The sequence below is a fragment of the Chlorocebus sabaeus genome, chromosome 23 (assembly GCF_047675955.1).
Source record: "Chlorocebus sabaeus isolate Y175 chromosome 23, mChlSab1.0.hap1, whole genome shotgun sequence".
Taxonomy (NCBI): Eukaryota; Metazoa; Chordata; class Mammalia; order Primates; family Cercopithecidae; genus Chlorocebus; species Chlorocebus sabaeus.
Genome location: NC_132926.1, coordinates 32,869,701 through 32,883,167, shown reverse-complemented (window position 1 = coordinate 32,883,167; position 13,467 = coordinate 32,869,701). Strand labels below are relative to the sequence as shown.

At 46.3% G+C, this 13,467-nt stretch overlaps 1 protein-coding gene across 2 annotated transcripts in view; it reads left to right on the top strand.

Annotated features, from left to right (window-relative positions):
* The window catches only part of ABLIM3 (actin binding LIM protein family member 3), a 117,324-nt gene that overhangs the window by 69,319 nt on the left and 34,538 nt on the right, over positions 1 to 13,467 (top strand). For both annotated transcript variants that reach the window (XM_008014924.3, XM_038006196.2), the window contains exons 7-8: positions 981 to 1,074; positions 7,199 to 7,286. In XM_008014924.3, the coding sequence (XP_008013115.1) occupies positions 981 to 1,074; positions 7,199 to 7,286 (182 nt within the window). The remainder of the gene's footprint in view (positions 1 to 980; positions 1,075 to 7,198; positions 7,287 to 13,467) is intronic.

Sequence of the window (13,467 nt, the reverse complement as noted above, 5' to 3'; positions counted from 1 at the left end):
TGAAAGGGTTGGGGGAGGTTTGTCTCAAGGGCTCACAAACAAGTCCTTGCCTTGTGGGCACAGTCACACCTCCAGACCTTGGTCAGATAGGAGTCCTCACTGCTGCTTCTGTCAGGGTGGACCCCCAGCAACCTCAACAGGGCAACAGCTTCGAGATGGAAAAGTGATGTGCCTCTCCTTTAGGTCTCTCAGTGTCTGAGCCAAGTTCTCTTACACCCAAAAGTGAAAGAAATGTTTCTCTCTCCTCAGAGTTCAGACTTGGTCATTAGAGCGAGGCAGGGCCCAGAATCTAAGCTAAGCTCTCCAATGCCCCCAATTATCTCTACATCAGTCCTAGAGAATTGAGAACCAAATGTCCTCCTCAAAGACCCCCTCTCAGCAATCATGGCGACGTCCAGCTGCCATTTGCTGAGTACTCAGTATGGCTAGGCACTGTCCTGAGCCCTAGGGTACACCGCACCCATCTTCTTTAATCCTCATGACAACCTGGGTGAGAAGCCAGACCACCTGGGTTTGAATCCCAGCTCTAGGTCATCCTGGGTGGCCTGGGACAAGTTACTAAAGTGCTCTATGCTTGGGTTTTCTCACCTACACAATGGGGATACTAATAATTCTGACTCAAAGGGTTGCCATCACACACCATCAAAGAGCCCGGCACACACCAGCAAGAAATGTTAGTGACTATTAGTCATAGGGGGTAGTATAAGAATTAAGAGATAACAATCTTATCACTGTCCACCAAGTGATAAGCATTGGGTAAAAATGGAGCACACGGGAGGTGGTCCCAGGAGGCTTCCTGTCATACACTGATCTGGGAGCACAGTCAGATGATTCTTTCATACAGATGAAATTGTTTATTAAAGGAGGAGCATCGAACTTTGGCTCAGTCACCACAGGCTGCAGGTCCTGAATCCAACTGCCATGCGCACCCTCACTGATCCTCTCTAGCTTCCTCATCCTGTGTGAACTTCTTCTTGCAGGGATGGTGTTCCATACTGCGAGTCTGACTACCACGCCCAGTTTGGCATTAAATGTGAGACTTGTGACCGATACATCAGTGGCAGAGTCTTGGAGGTGAGTGGGTATAAGTAACCGTGAAGATGTGGCAGGGTAACCTGTGCCTCCAAAAAGTCATCACAGAAGAAGGAGAAAGTCACCCCACACCTTTTTTTCTATAGCCTTTGCCTCCTCCACCTTTGCTTGCTACATGACCTTCAGCAGATAACCTTGCTGAGATCTCTGGGAAACCCCAAAATGAGAAGGTGGACAAAATTCTTCCTGGTTCAAAAAACAGTGTGCTGGGAAAATCAGTTGTATCTTTGATTCGGACCCAGACAGATTTCTAGAGAGTGACATTAGGATTTTCCTCCCAGCCCTGCCGGAGGATGGAAATCTTTTTTATGGTTTTTTTTTTTTTTTTTTTTTAGTATTTGGTAATGTGCTGATTTAAGAGTCAGCTTGTCTAGCAGCTTGCTCCCTAAGCCCTTCTTTGGCGGGTCCATCACCATGGCAACGCCTCTCCCCAGCCTTCAATGTATGACTCCTTCTGCAGTGACAGACTACCTGCAACACCCTTGCTGAGGCCCTGCTGAGCCCCTGTGCACTGGTCTTTGTGGCCTTTCTTCCTATACCCTGTGGGTCTAGAAGCTATCTTCCTATACTTTGGGACCACCCACCTTGATGAATTAGAAACAGGGAAGAGCTCAGTGGAAAGGAAAAATAATAGCCTAACAGGAATAATTGAGCTCTAATATTGATTCTACTGCTAACTCCTGCTTGGATTTTGAGTAAGTATCTTTGCTCTTCTAGGCCTCAGTTTTTCCATCTAACAATAGCTAGAGGATCAGATTGGATCAGGTATTGTAAGTAGAATCATTCATTCTGCCAAATCTGGCCAGTTGGTTGTGGTTACCATGAGTGCTTTGTTGAGAACAATTCTGCCGACACATGTGGACTCAGCAGAAGGGGATGTAGCAACCAGGAAGGAACTCTCTGAGGGTATGCATTGAAGCAGAGCCCTGAGGATGAAAGAGCCATCCCTGAAGGGGCCTGAGGTGGGAAGAGATAGAGGAAGAATGAGCTTGACCCGTTCAAAAACAGAGAACCCACACAGAATTGTGGCTGCAGGATTTTTCTCAACACAGCACTCATGGTAACCACAACCAAGTGTCCAGATTTGGCTGAATTAATGATTCTGCTCACAATAGCTGACCCAGTCTGCCAGTGTGGCTGAATTCTACAAATTGAGGGTAGCGGAGGATGAAATATAGGAGTATATCATATATGGCATACCATGTAGGACTTTGTAGACCATGTTTAGAAGTTTGGGTTTTATACTACATGCAATGGAAAGCCATTGGAGAGTTTTAAACCAAGGACTAACATGATAAGATCATGTTTTTAAAAAGATTCCTCTGGTTACTATGTGGAGAATTGACGGAGAGAGTCAGAGACAATGAGATATAAAGAAATGAACAGTGCTGGGAAACATTTAAGCATCTCCAGAGAGCCGTAAGGAGTGCGGTGCAGAGGACAAGGCATGAGTCCAGGAAAGGTTGTTGGGGGTGGGTTTCTGAGGGCCTGGGATACCAGGGTGGAGTTCACATGTGACTCACTGGGCAAGGGAGCATTGTGGAGAGACTGGGCAGGAACATCCTGGTGAGAGCTGGGCTTCCGGGAGGATGACGTGATAATGTACACAGGCTACATTTGAAGGAAGGAAGCTGGAAGGGACGAGTGAGGAGGCCCCTGCATGACCCAGGCAGGAAGGACTCAAGAGGTACAGTAGCAATGAAGAGGGAAGCCACGCTTGTGCCCAGCCCTTTGGAAGTAGAATTCCAATCACTCTGCAACTGAGGGGCAGCTTGCAGACACGAGGATTGAAGGAGAAGCAGCTAAAAGTTGCACCAAAGAATTACCTATTTTTGAGGGATAGGAAGCCTGGTGTCATTGGCAGAACTGGGGATGACGGGAAAAAGCTGATCTGGCAGAAACATGGCAAGTACCATTTAGGATGAGTTGTGATTGAAGTCCCAGGATCATTTCCAGAAGGCAGTCAGAAATACGGATCAGAGGCTGGGAGTGGTGGCTCACACCTGTAATCCCAGCACTTTGGGATACCAAGATAGGATAATCACTTGAGTCCAGGAGTTCAAGACCAGCCTAGGCAACATAGTGAGACTTCATCTCTACAAAAAACAAAATTAGCCAGGCGTGGTGGTGCACGCTTGTAGTCCTAGCCATTCCAGAGGATCCCTTGAGCCTGAGAGGTGGAGGTTGCAGTGAGTTGTGATTGCACCACTACACTCTAGCCTGGACAACAGAGCAAGATCCTATCTGAGGCAAGAAAAATGAGAAAAGAAAAGAAATATGTATCAGAACTCAGGAACAAAGCTCAGCCTGGAGGAGCCAATCTTATAAACACGAGGCTTTGAATAATAGCACCACTCAGGATTTCCAAGACAGAGGAAAGAGAGCAAGGAAAGATGCTGATGCCAACCTTGGTGAGCAACTGCTTACAATGAAAGCTACTCAAAAAGAGACTGAGGAGGTAGCAGAGGAAGATGTAGGAGGAGAATTAGGGATTCAGTGAAAGGACAGAGCTTCAGAAAACATGGCGAGGTCAGAGTGTTGGTCAAACTGCAGAGCAGTGAAGGACTGCGCAGGCTGCGGAAAAGCTGTTGGATGTGGGAAAGGTCACCTTCAGAAGAGTCGTTTGTTGGCTTTGCAGAACTGTGGGGAAGAGGCATCCAGAGTGTAGTAGGTTGAAGGGTCAATGAAGTGGGAAATAGCACAAAAGGAAACTTTTCTTTCCAGAAAGAAAGAACTTAGATTACAGATGGGGCCGCAGATGGGAATTTGTTCAGCATTTCCAAGCTGCTTTGAAATCCTGTTGGTGGCGGCTGCCGTTTCCCCGAGAGTTACGGTTGTTTAGCATTGTGGTAGACTGTTCCTCCCAGGCAGCTCTTGTGACTGAGTTTCGATTGATTCCATTTCTACAGGGCTCCATTAGCATCTTGGATTTATTGATTTTTTTTTTTTTTCTTAAAGCTGGAAGAGACTTTTAGCAATCAACTACTTCAACCTCTTCATTTTACAGATGAGAAAAGTGAGACCAAGACATGCAGTGTTTTTCCAAGGTCACAAGCAGCACTTCTGGTAGAGACAGAGCTAAAATCTAGGACTCCAGGCTGCTATATCCACACTGATACTCACAGCTCTCAGCCACTCATGGGTCTTCGAGTTAGGATGATGTCAGGAAATAGACATGGCTGCAGTAAAACAGACTTAGATTCAGATTTTACCACTTCTAGCCCCAAAGCCTTAAGAAAGATACGTCCCCTTAGTCTGTATCTATCAATAGACAATACTGCTGTCATTTAATTCCTAATGAACATGTTAGTCAAGACTTTTTGGGCTGCAACAGAAAGGAAGTTTCTCAGCTCCCATAACAAAAAGCCCAGGAGCTGGATCCAGTGCTTCAGGAAAATCATTTAGAATCCCCAGCCATCTCGGCTTACTTTCTTCCAGGTTGAGTTTATTCTCAGGAGGTTCTTCTTGGTGATGGGAAAGTTGGACACCAGTTGCCCCAGGCTTAGATTCTATCAGCCGGCATCCCCTATGGAAAAAAGAGCTTCTCTTTTCTAATAGCTCAGCAAGCATTCTGGAACTAACTCTCATTGGACAATCTCAGGCCCATCCCTGGACCACTAACTATGCCCACAAAGTTGGAATATGCTCATTGGTGGGGTCAGCACTACTTAACCCTGTGGACTGATATGGAGGAGAGGTAGCCCCACCAAGGAAAGGCTTGGGACTGTTTCTGGAAGAAGAAGGAAATAATGATGGCCATGCAGGAACAACAGTGGCCCAAGGCAGAGCCCAGCACATTATCTGGCACACTGCAGGCATTCAATTAAATTTTTTCTCCTTCTCTTCTCATCCTGTCCCTTCCCATTTCCTCCCTAGGCCACCCCATGGTCCCTTCCTCAGTGACAGAGCTCAATGACTGTCATTGTTACTCTTCCATCCTTGTCTGTTTCCTCACCAAAAAGGACCACAACCTGTTACTTGTTGCTACATTTTTGAACCTGGTTTGCCATTTTCAGTCCTCTCAAATAGGGCTCTGTTTTGAGGTACCAATTTTTTGCCATTTTTCTTTACTATTTTCCTGATTACAGTTCACTAATAGACAAAATGGTTCATCTCAGCTAGCTGACGTGGCTTTTGCTTACTCTGGGTGCTGGCTGCCCTAACCTCCCTTTGCTCAAACTGTTTTCAACACCATCCAAGACTGGGGGTGCTGAGATGGGCATGAAGCCTCTTTCAGCTGGGGCGAGGTAGTGGGGCATGACATTTAGGAAAATGCTAGGCTTCAGTTTTGCCAAGGCGCTGTTGCCACACTGGAAAACAGGTCTATAATCAAAATGATAAAGAGACACAGAGTAGGAAGAGGCTGCTAATTAAACCGATTATCCTTGTCATGGTACAAGGGAATCAGTCCCACACATTCCAGCTTGGGAAAATAGCAGGCTCCTTCCAAAGTTTGAACATATTTGCTTTGATGATGACAAGGACACTGTCTCATTGGTGCGAGGCCATATAAACAAATGGGGGGAAAGAAGGAATATTGGAGATTTTTTTCTTTTTGTAAAAATCTGCCTTTCCCACATTCTTGCTAAGTTTTTAGAATAGAGAAAATATCTCCAGAATAGGCAAGCCTGTCTCAACAATCTTCCACTGCCCCCACATTAAAAAAAAAAAAAGCAAAAAAAAAAAAACCTAACTTTGGAAATAGGTCTTCTTATTATGCAATTATAATTTTTGAATTGGAAGGAACCCATTAGCATCACATCAAGTGACGGCTTGGACAGGGACCTTTAAGAACCCCTAACATCCATCAGTTTCCCCTGGGCATTACCCTCCCGCAAAGAAAACCCTGCCCTGATGTTGCAAAATATTTCTTCAAACAAGGCCCACCTGCCAGCCCAATTGCTGCACCAAGCCCCTGCATATACAAATGCTGGAGCTGCCACTCAAGGTCCCTTTTACAACAAGCCCTCTTGGCTGGGATTTTGGTGTCAGAACTGTGACTCCAGAAGCAAGTGCTGAGCTGGTGACTGGCTCACACAGATCCAGACCCAACATGCTGCTGGCTTGCGGTGAACCCTTGAGGCACACCCTTCTCAGGGGCTGTTTCTTCCCCTTATGGAAGTCTTTGCAGCTGCAAATTATTTTCATTTTCAATTTAAATAGTGATAGGGAAGGAAAGTGAAAATAGGGAAAGGCACTCACCAAAGCCACACTGGGGTGAGCTGGGGTAGGGCTGGACACACCCAGGTGCAAGACTCACAGGACTGGCCTGGGGATGTGGGGTTCTAGAGTGGGTTCTAAATCACCCACTGAGCTCTAAAAATCTGTCTTTTGTGTGCCAGTCTCACAATTTTTGCCATGCCTGTGAGCCTCATGTGCTCATTCTTCCATAATACTTTTAAGTTGTCTTGAAGTTGGCCCCCTTATATGTAAGAAAACTTATACAAGACATAACAGGAAAGCCAGTATCACTTGCCATATTGCATGTAACCTGAAAATAGAGTTCTAGCTAGATTCTACTGCACGAGGAGGTTCTAAGCCTCACACCTGTTCTCATTCTTTAAAAGGCAGATTTGTAAGTTTTGGATAGATGTTAAAGACACATGAGCACCGAACTGGTACTTCCTCATTGACAAAATCAGAAAAATGTATAGAGGACTGAAAGGATCTTTTTTTTTTTTTCCATTGATCCAATGTTATTAAATCGCAAGTTCATGTACCACTTAAAATCATTTCATGTAACATTGGTGGTAAGGGCCCCTCACTTGAGGAAATGCTGGAATGTCCTCAAAGCAAGCCTGTTTCCTCCTCTGGAAATGAGGAGGTTGGACCAGTGGCCTCTGAAGGGTCCTTCCCAGTGTCAGAATAGAAGAGCAGGTATTCAGGGAAGTCCCCTGAACTGCCATCAGGGACCCCTGGAGTGAATCAGGAAGCTTCCTGGCTGGGCTTTTAGATGGTTGTGGACTCCCCTGGGTAGCTCCAACCGACTTTAGGGCCATGAAGATGCAAACAACACTAATGTACCCAGGAAAGATTGAAACCCAATCTGCCCCACTAGACAGCATCCCTGGCTCTCACCTCCTGCTTCATCTCTTCATTTCCATAGGCAGGAGGGAAGCACTACCACCCAACCTGTGCCAGGTGTGTACGCTGCCACCAGATGTTCACCGAAGGAGAGGAGATGTACCTCACAGGTAAGCAAATCTGACCCTCTGTCAGGCCTTCCGATCTGCTCATGACTGGAAAGGAGATGCAGTCTCCTTCAGGTTCAGTGTTATCTTGGCTTTTGGCTCGTCCTCAGAATTGCAATTAATTGGCCCCTCTCTGGGTGGATCGGGAAGGTTGCCGGTGTGGCTAATATGAAATGACATGTAATCTGCCTTCCGTCTCTGTGCACCTCCACCCGCTGCCCAGCTGGCCTGCTTTCCTGGCAGTGCTCTGAGCAGACTCTCCTGGCTCTGCCTGGGGGTGGAAAGCTGAGCTGCACAGGGCCAAGGGGTCAGAGAACCTCAGAGGGATGCCTGGGTTGCAAAGTGTCTATAGCATCACAGCCTCTACTCCACCTCCTTCTCCCCACATCTCACAGCATCATGCCAGGCTGCTGCTCGGGGCTTCCCAGGGACTCTTAGAATACACAGAGGAATGAGGAGTGTCAGTCGTCCCCACAAAGCTAACCAGAGCTGCTTTCCCTCTGCTGCTTCCCAGCCCTCTTACCCCAGGATTCTTACCACAGTCTCCTAATAAGTCTCCAGATTCTGCTCAGTCCTCTACCCTCCGCCCAGGCCACCATCCCAGGGCATCACGTGCTCTTGGCACTGCCCTGCTCTTTAGGGCCCCTCCCTGTCTGTCTGCCTATTTAGCTACAAACACTTCAGCCTAGCATTTAAAATCGTGCCGAGGTTGCAGGCTTCCTTTGTAGCCTTGAACATACCCGACACCTAAGCTGCCAAAGCCAACTTTTGATGGTTTATTCATCCACTCAACGACTGTTCTTTGAACCCTGCCATGTGCAGGCTCTGTGCCAGCATCCGTGGTGAGGCTCACCCAGCCCTACAGTCCCCTGAAGGAGATGGGCATTAATCCATAATCACACAAATAAATGTCACCATGATAAGTGTTATGGAGGAGAGAAGTGTGGGGCTTCGAGAGCACATAACGGGGTAGGAGGAGTATCCAGGAGGGCTCCCTGAAGAAGGGCCAGGAGCAGAGATCCAGACCATGAGCGGGTGTTAAGTGGTATTGTAGTTCATTGGGGCTGTTATAACCTGAGCAGACTGAGATACAGACAGGGCAGCTTATAAGCAGAAATCTATTTCTCACAGTTCTGGAAGCTGGGAAGTCCATGACCAAGGGTCCAATAGATTTGGTGTCTGATGTGGGCCCACTTTCTCAGAGATGGCACCTTCTCTCTGTGTCCGCACATGATGGAAGGGAAAAGGCAGCCCTCTGGGGCCTCTTTTATAAGGGCACTGATCCCATGACTTGATCACCTCCCGAAAAGCCCCACCTCCTAAGACTATCACCTTGGGGGTTAGAATTTTGGCATATGGATGTGGGGGACACACAAACATCCAGACTGTAGCAACTGAACGAAACGCAGAATAGGATGCACCAAACTGAGAGGACAGAGCTTGCAAGACTCTGAGGTGGGTGAAGAAATGGCGAGTGCGTGAGGGCGAGCAGAGCCTGTGTGGCCGGGGTGCGGATGGAGGTGAGATGCAACTGGGAGGCTAGCAGGGTGGATGGACTGGGCCTTGTGGCAAGACTTTGTTTGGCCTTGAAATGAACTCATGGCCCTTTCCCTTGTCTTCCTGTGCCCTTCTTTGGAAATCCTGTCATTTGAGGCCCAGTTCAGTCACTACATGCTTCATAGACACCCAAGATTCCCCCAGTCCCACCCACAATTTAACACAGTCCCCTCTCCCCACATCCCCACATCCCCACAGCCCTCTGTCTGCCCCTGGTCCCCTCCAGCTTGTATGAGAGTTGTTGGCCTCCTCCCTAAGGTCCTGTGCTCCTGGCACTGGTCCCTCAGCCCTGACACTGGCCCATGTGTACTCTCTCCACAGGTGAATGTCATTGGTGGAGTCGCTGTGATTGGATAGCCATCTTGAGAAGGAATTAGGGCCCTTCCTCCAAGTAGATCTAAGGCCAGGGCAGCAGTTACAGGGAGTGTGTCAGTATCAGCTTGTCCTAGCCACAATGCCCACAGCCATGAGTTCCCTCAAGATGCAATGAGTCCCCCTGTGCCTACAGCCGAGTTCCTCAGCCTCAGCACTGGTGACACTGTGGGCTGTCCTGTGCATTGTAGGGTATTTGGTGGCATCCTTAGTCTCTACCCACTAGATGCCAACCATATGCTTCTTCCCACTGACAATCAAAAATGTGTCAGATATTGCCACATACCCCCAGGGGGTCAAAATCATCCTCAATGGAGAACCACTGGCCTAGAGCTACCCAACAGAAACTTGTGCCATCTGCTAAGAATCCTGGAGCAGGAATTCCTATGTTAGGTTAAACAAAGTGACCATTTCTAAGATGCTGTCTACTTACTTATATGAACTGATGCTGGAGGAGTAAGGATCCCAGAGTCACTCTAAACTGTAAAGTGCCAACCCTCATTGCAGAGATGGGGAAAATAGACCCAGAGAAAGGAAGAGACTTGTGTGAGAATGGGAGCATGTAGGGGCAGAGCAGGGCCTGGCCTTGCAGTTCCCTTCAGGGCTCTTTCCATTTTACCCCTGGGACCCAGGCCCTGCCTGATACTCAGGTCCCTGCCCCTTACTGTGCACACCAATCCTTTGTTGCCTGAGTTCTTGAGTGATTCCTACTGGAGGACCCAGTGTTACGAGGCTCAGCAACCTGCACCATACCTTCATCCTGACTGCCATGGGAACCTGGAGTTTGCACTTGGCTTGAAAATTTGTTGCACAATATTCCTCTCCTCCTTCCCTGGTGAACACACCTCCTAGTATTGAAACCGCCCTCCCATTCTCATCCCTACCTGGATATCACTAGAGTAAACCACATCTTTGCCTCCCTGCCTGAATTCCTAATCTTAATCTTTCCCTGTTTGGTGATTTGACCCAGAGTGCCTCAGAGGGGATCCTGGCTCCACTGATTACTAAGTTTTTGACCTTGGGCAAGTCTCTTAACTCTCTGAACCTTGGCTGCCTAACATGTAAAATAGACCGAGAACAGTTGCTATGAGATATAGGCGTAGTAATTTCCTGACACATGGGAAGCTCCCAGTTCATTCTTCATTTAGCAAATATCTATTGAGTGTCTACTGCATCCCTGCTGCTGTTCTCACAACTGAAGGTGTGGCAGTGAGCAAATCAGTCAAAGGCTCTCCCCTCATGGAGCTCACAGCCTCACAGGTTAGTGCCTTCACTCTTCCAGCTTCCCACAGATGCTGAAAGAGTTAAGCAAGGAAGTAAAGTGCACAGCTTTGTGATCCTGAGAGAGAATGCACCATTAAACCTACAGCGGAAATGCCTCCAAGGGTGGGAGATATTCTTAGTAATGAAGACGGGCCTGTCATCCTCTCATTAATTATCCCCATCCCTCTCCTCCTGGCTCCTGGGAGAGTGGGAGTAATTGCAGGGCCTTCAAGGACCTGCCTCAAAGGATGCTAAGTGATCCTGGAATGAGGGGGACCAGGCCAAGCAGTGCTAGAGTCAAGCTCACTTGGGCTGTGGGTGTCTTGTGGGGGTTCTGCTACCGTTGAGATCTGGGCCTTGGACACCCTCACCAAGTGGGGACACCAGGATTCAATATGATATACCCCAGAAGTGGCAAGAAAACCCTGCTCCAAGTAGCTCAGGAGTGTAAAGAAATGGCTGAGAGCCAGGACTCCTGGGTTCAAGCATCAGCAATTCCACTAATAGGCTGTGGCCTTGAGAAGTGACTTTCTTCTCTGGGTCTCTTCCTTCACCTGTAAAATGAGGATAGCATCACTGTCTTTCACTGATCCACTCAAACTGGGGGCCACGCTATATGCCAGGCTCTCTGCTACGTGCTGGGCATTCAGAGATGAGTGAGGCAAGCATGCTTGCTGCCCTGGTGGAGTTCACTCTCCGGAAAGAGAAACCAACAGTGCCAAATAGAAGTGTAAACATTCAATGACAAGATGTGATAAGTGCTGCATAGAGAAAGTTTGGAACAATGGGCATGTGTTATAAAGCCCCTGCTCTAGTCTGGGAAGCCAGGGAAGGTGCCCCTATAAAGGGATATTTCAAGCCAAGACCTTGAAAATGAGTAGGAGGTGGGAGGCTGAAAAGGGCAGGAAGATTGAGGAGGCAGTGAGAACAGTGAGTGCAAAGGCCCTCCCTGGGTGGGTGGAAGCAGTACAAGGTAGAGAACCTGATGCAGGCCCACTTACGTGGCACCATATGCCACAAGACCCTCATGAACATTAGGGGCGAGAGTGAAAGTGAAGGCACTGGGGACTCCATAAAGCAACTTATATAAGAGAGGGAGAGTGTTGGGATGCCTGCAAAGCTTACAAACCCAGCCTTGTCAGTTCTGGAGCTGGACACAGCGTGGTACTGGCAAATGGTCCTTGGGAGATTCTTTGGGTGAGTTTGTTTGTGTTTTAATTGCTATGTGATGGCTTTCTGATGGGCTCTAATTGGGAGAAGTCTGACGTCTGTCTGGAGGAGAACTTCTGGGGCCCCAGGAGACAAGAGCAAGTTTTATTTGTTTTAAGTTCTGTTATGTATTCAGTCTTTTAACTGTGTTTGTAAAGATGCCAAATATCTAATCTGTTTGTTATCCAAACCCTTCATTTGGGCTTCATCAGGAAATTAGGTCACTCATTTTGTGCAGCAAAATAATGGCCAAAATGCTGCAGGTTCAGGGCAAAACTTATACTGAAATCCCAGAGGTTGCAGTTACTGGATCAGTGAGAGTTTTTTAAAATCCCAAATGTGGTTCACGAGACAAATTTTGCTCTTGTTCTAAATGTGCCTATATCCAGGAAAAGGGAGAAAATAGACTCTTCTCCTCTTCTGTCTACACCAAATACCCTCCTGTTCTAAGACCTGAGACAATAACCCTGGAACTACACAAGTTCAGCTGCACATTTTTAAACAATTTTCTGTTATCATTTGTGTATTTAACTAAAACCCACAAGGCAGGAAATCATTTATAAAATACTGGACAAACCCTGCTCTGCTAAAGGAAAGTATTATAACAAATTGTAGGTCTCACCAATAATAATGATAATATTAATAATAAAAATATTAATAATAATAAAATGCCATCATTTTATTATTGTTAATAATATAATTATTATTTGTTGGTATTTGTTGAGCATTTACTATGTACCAAGTATTGTACTAAGAGTTTCAAACACAGTATCCCATTTTATCCTCACAACAACCCTGTCAGCTAAAAACTATTAATGTCCTCATTTTAGAGGATGAGAATGAAAGTTTAAAGAGCATACGCCACTTGGCCAAGGTGGGCCTGTCTTGCCAGGGTTCTTGGAGGCAATTTTCTTATATCTATTACCAGAATTCTTAAACTGGTTCATGGTCAGCCTTTTGAATTCTATGAATCTTCTGAAATTGCTTGGAGGCAATTTTCTTATATCTATCACCAGAATTCTTAAACTGGTTCATGATCAGCCTTTTGAACTCTATAAGTCTTCTGAAATTGCTTACTAAATTTTGCATGCTAGGTGTGTTTCTCTAGGGAGAGAGTCCATAGCTTTCGTCAGATTTTCAGAGGTGTCCATGGGCCAAAATAAAGTGAAGAGCCTTGGTTCTGTGTTAACACAAATCCGAAACAGAATCTCAAAGACTTGTTTTGATAATTACAACAAACCCTTCTCTTGTGTAACTGAATCTATTTCAGATTACTATTTTTTATTATTATTATTTTTAGCTCAGGGGATATAAGGTCCTGGTTTCAGGAGCTGTGTATTTCTGGCACGGCTGGGATGTAACTCAGAAAAGGTGCACTAAGCTAAGAGATGTTCAAGTGAGGGCCTCCCGTTGTGATGGGTTGTGGAACGCCAGCCCTCAGTCATCATCTACGCATTTCATGAAACCACCCTCTAAAAGGCACTATTGTAGTATTGGTTGCTATAATTTCATAGTTTAGCATTATTACTTTAAATTGGATTTCTCTACTGACAGCTTAGGTTGTAGGAGTTATGCTTAAAAACTTTAAATCTTATGTTTCCCCAATCCTGCTACCTAATTTTAGATTCTTCAGACATATTCTGTTACTGTACTAAATTGATACTTCCTAAAGTCTGACTCTACTAAGCATATTTCATTTTAAATACAGTATATTTTAATTTTTGATGAGCTGCCTTTTTTTTCTAGATTTTAAGGGTTACCAAGCATCTTGAATCATATAGAA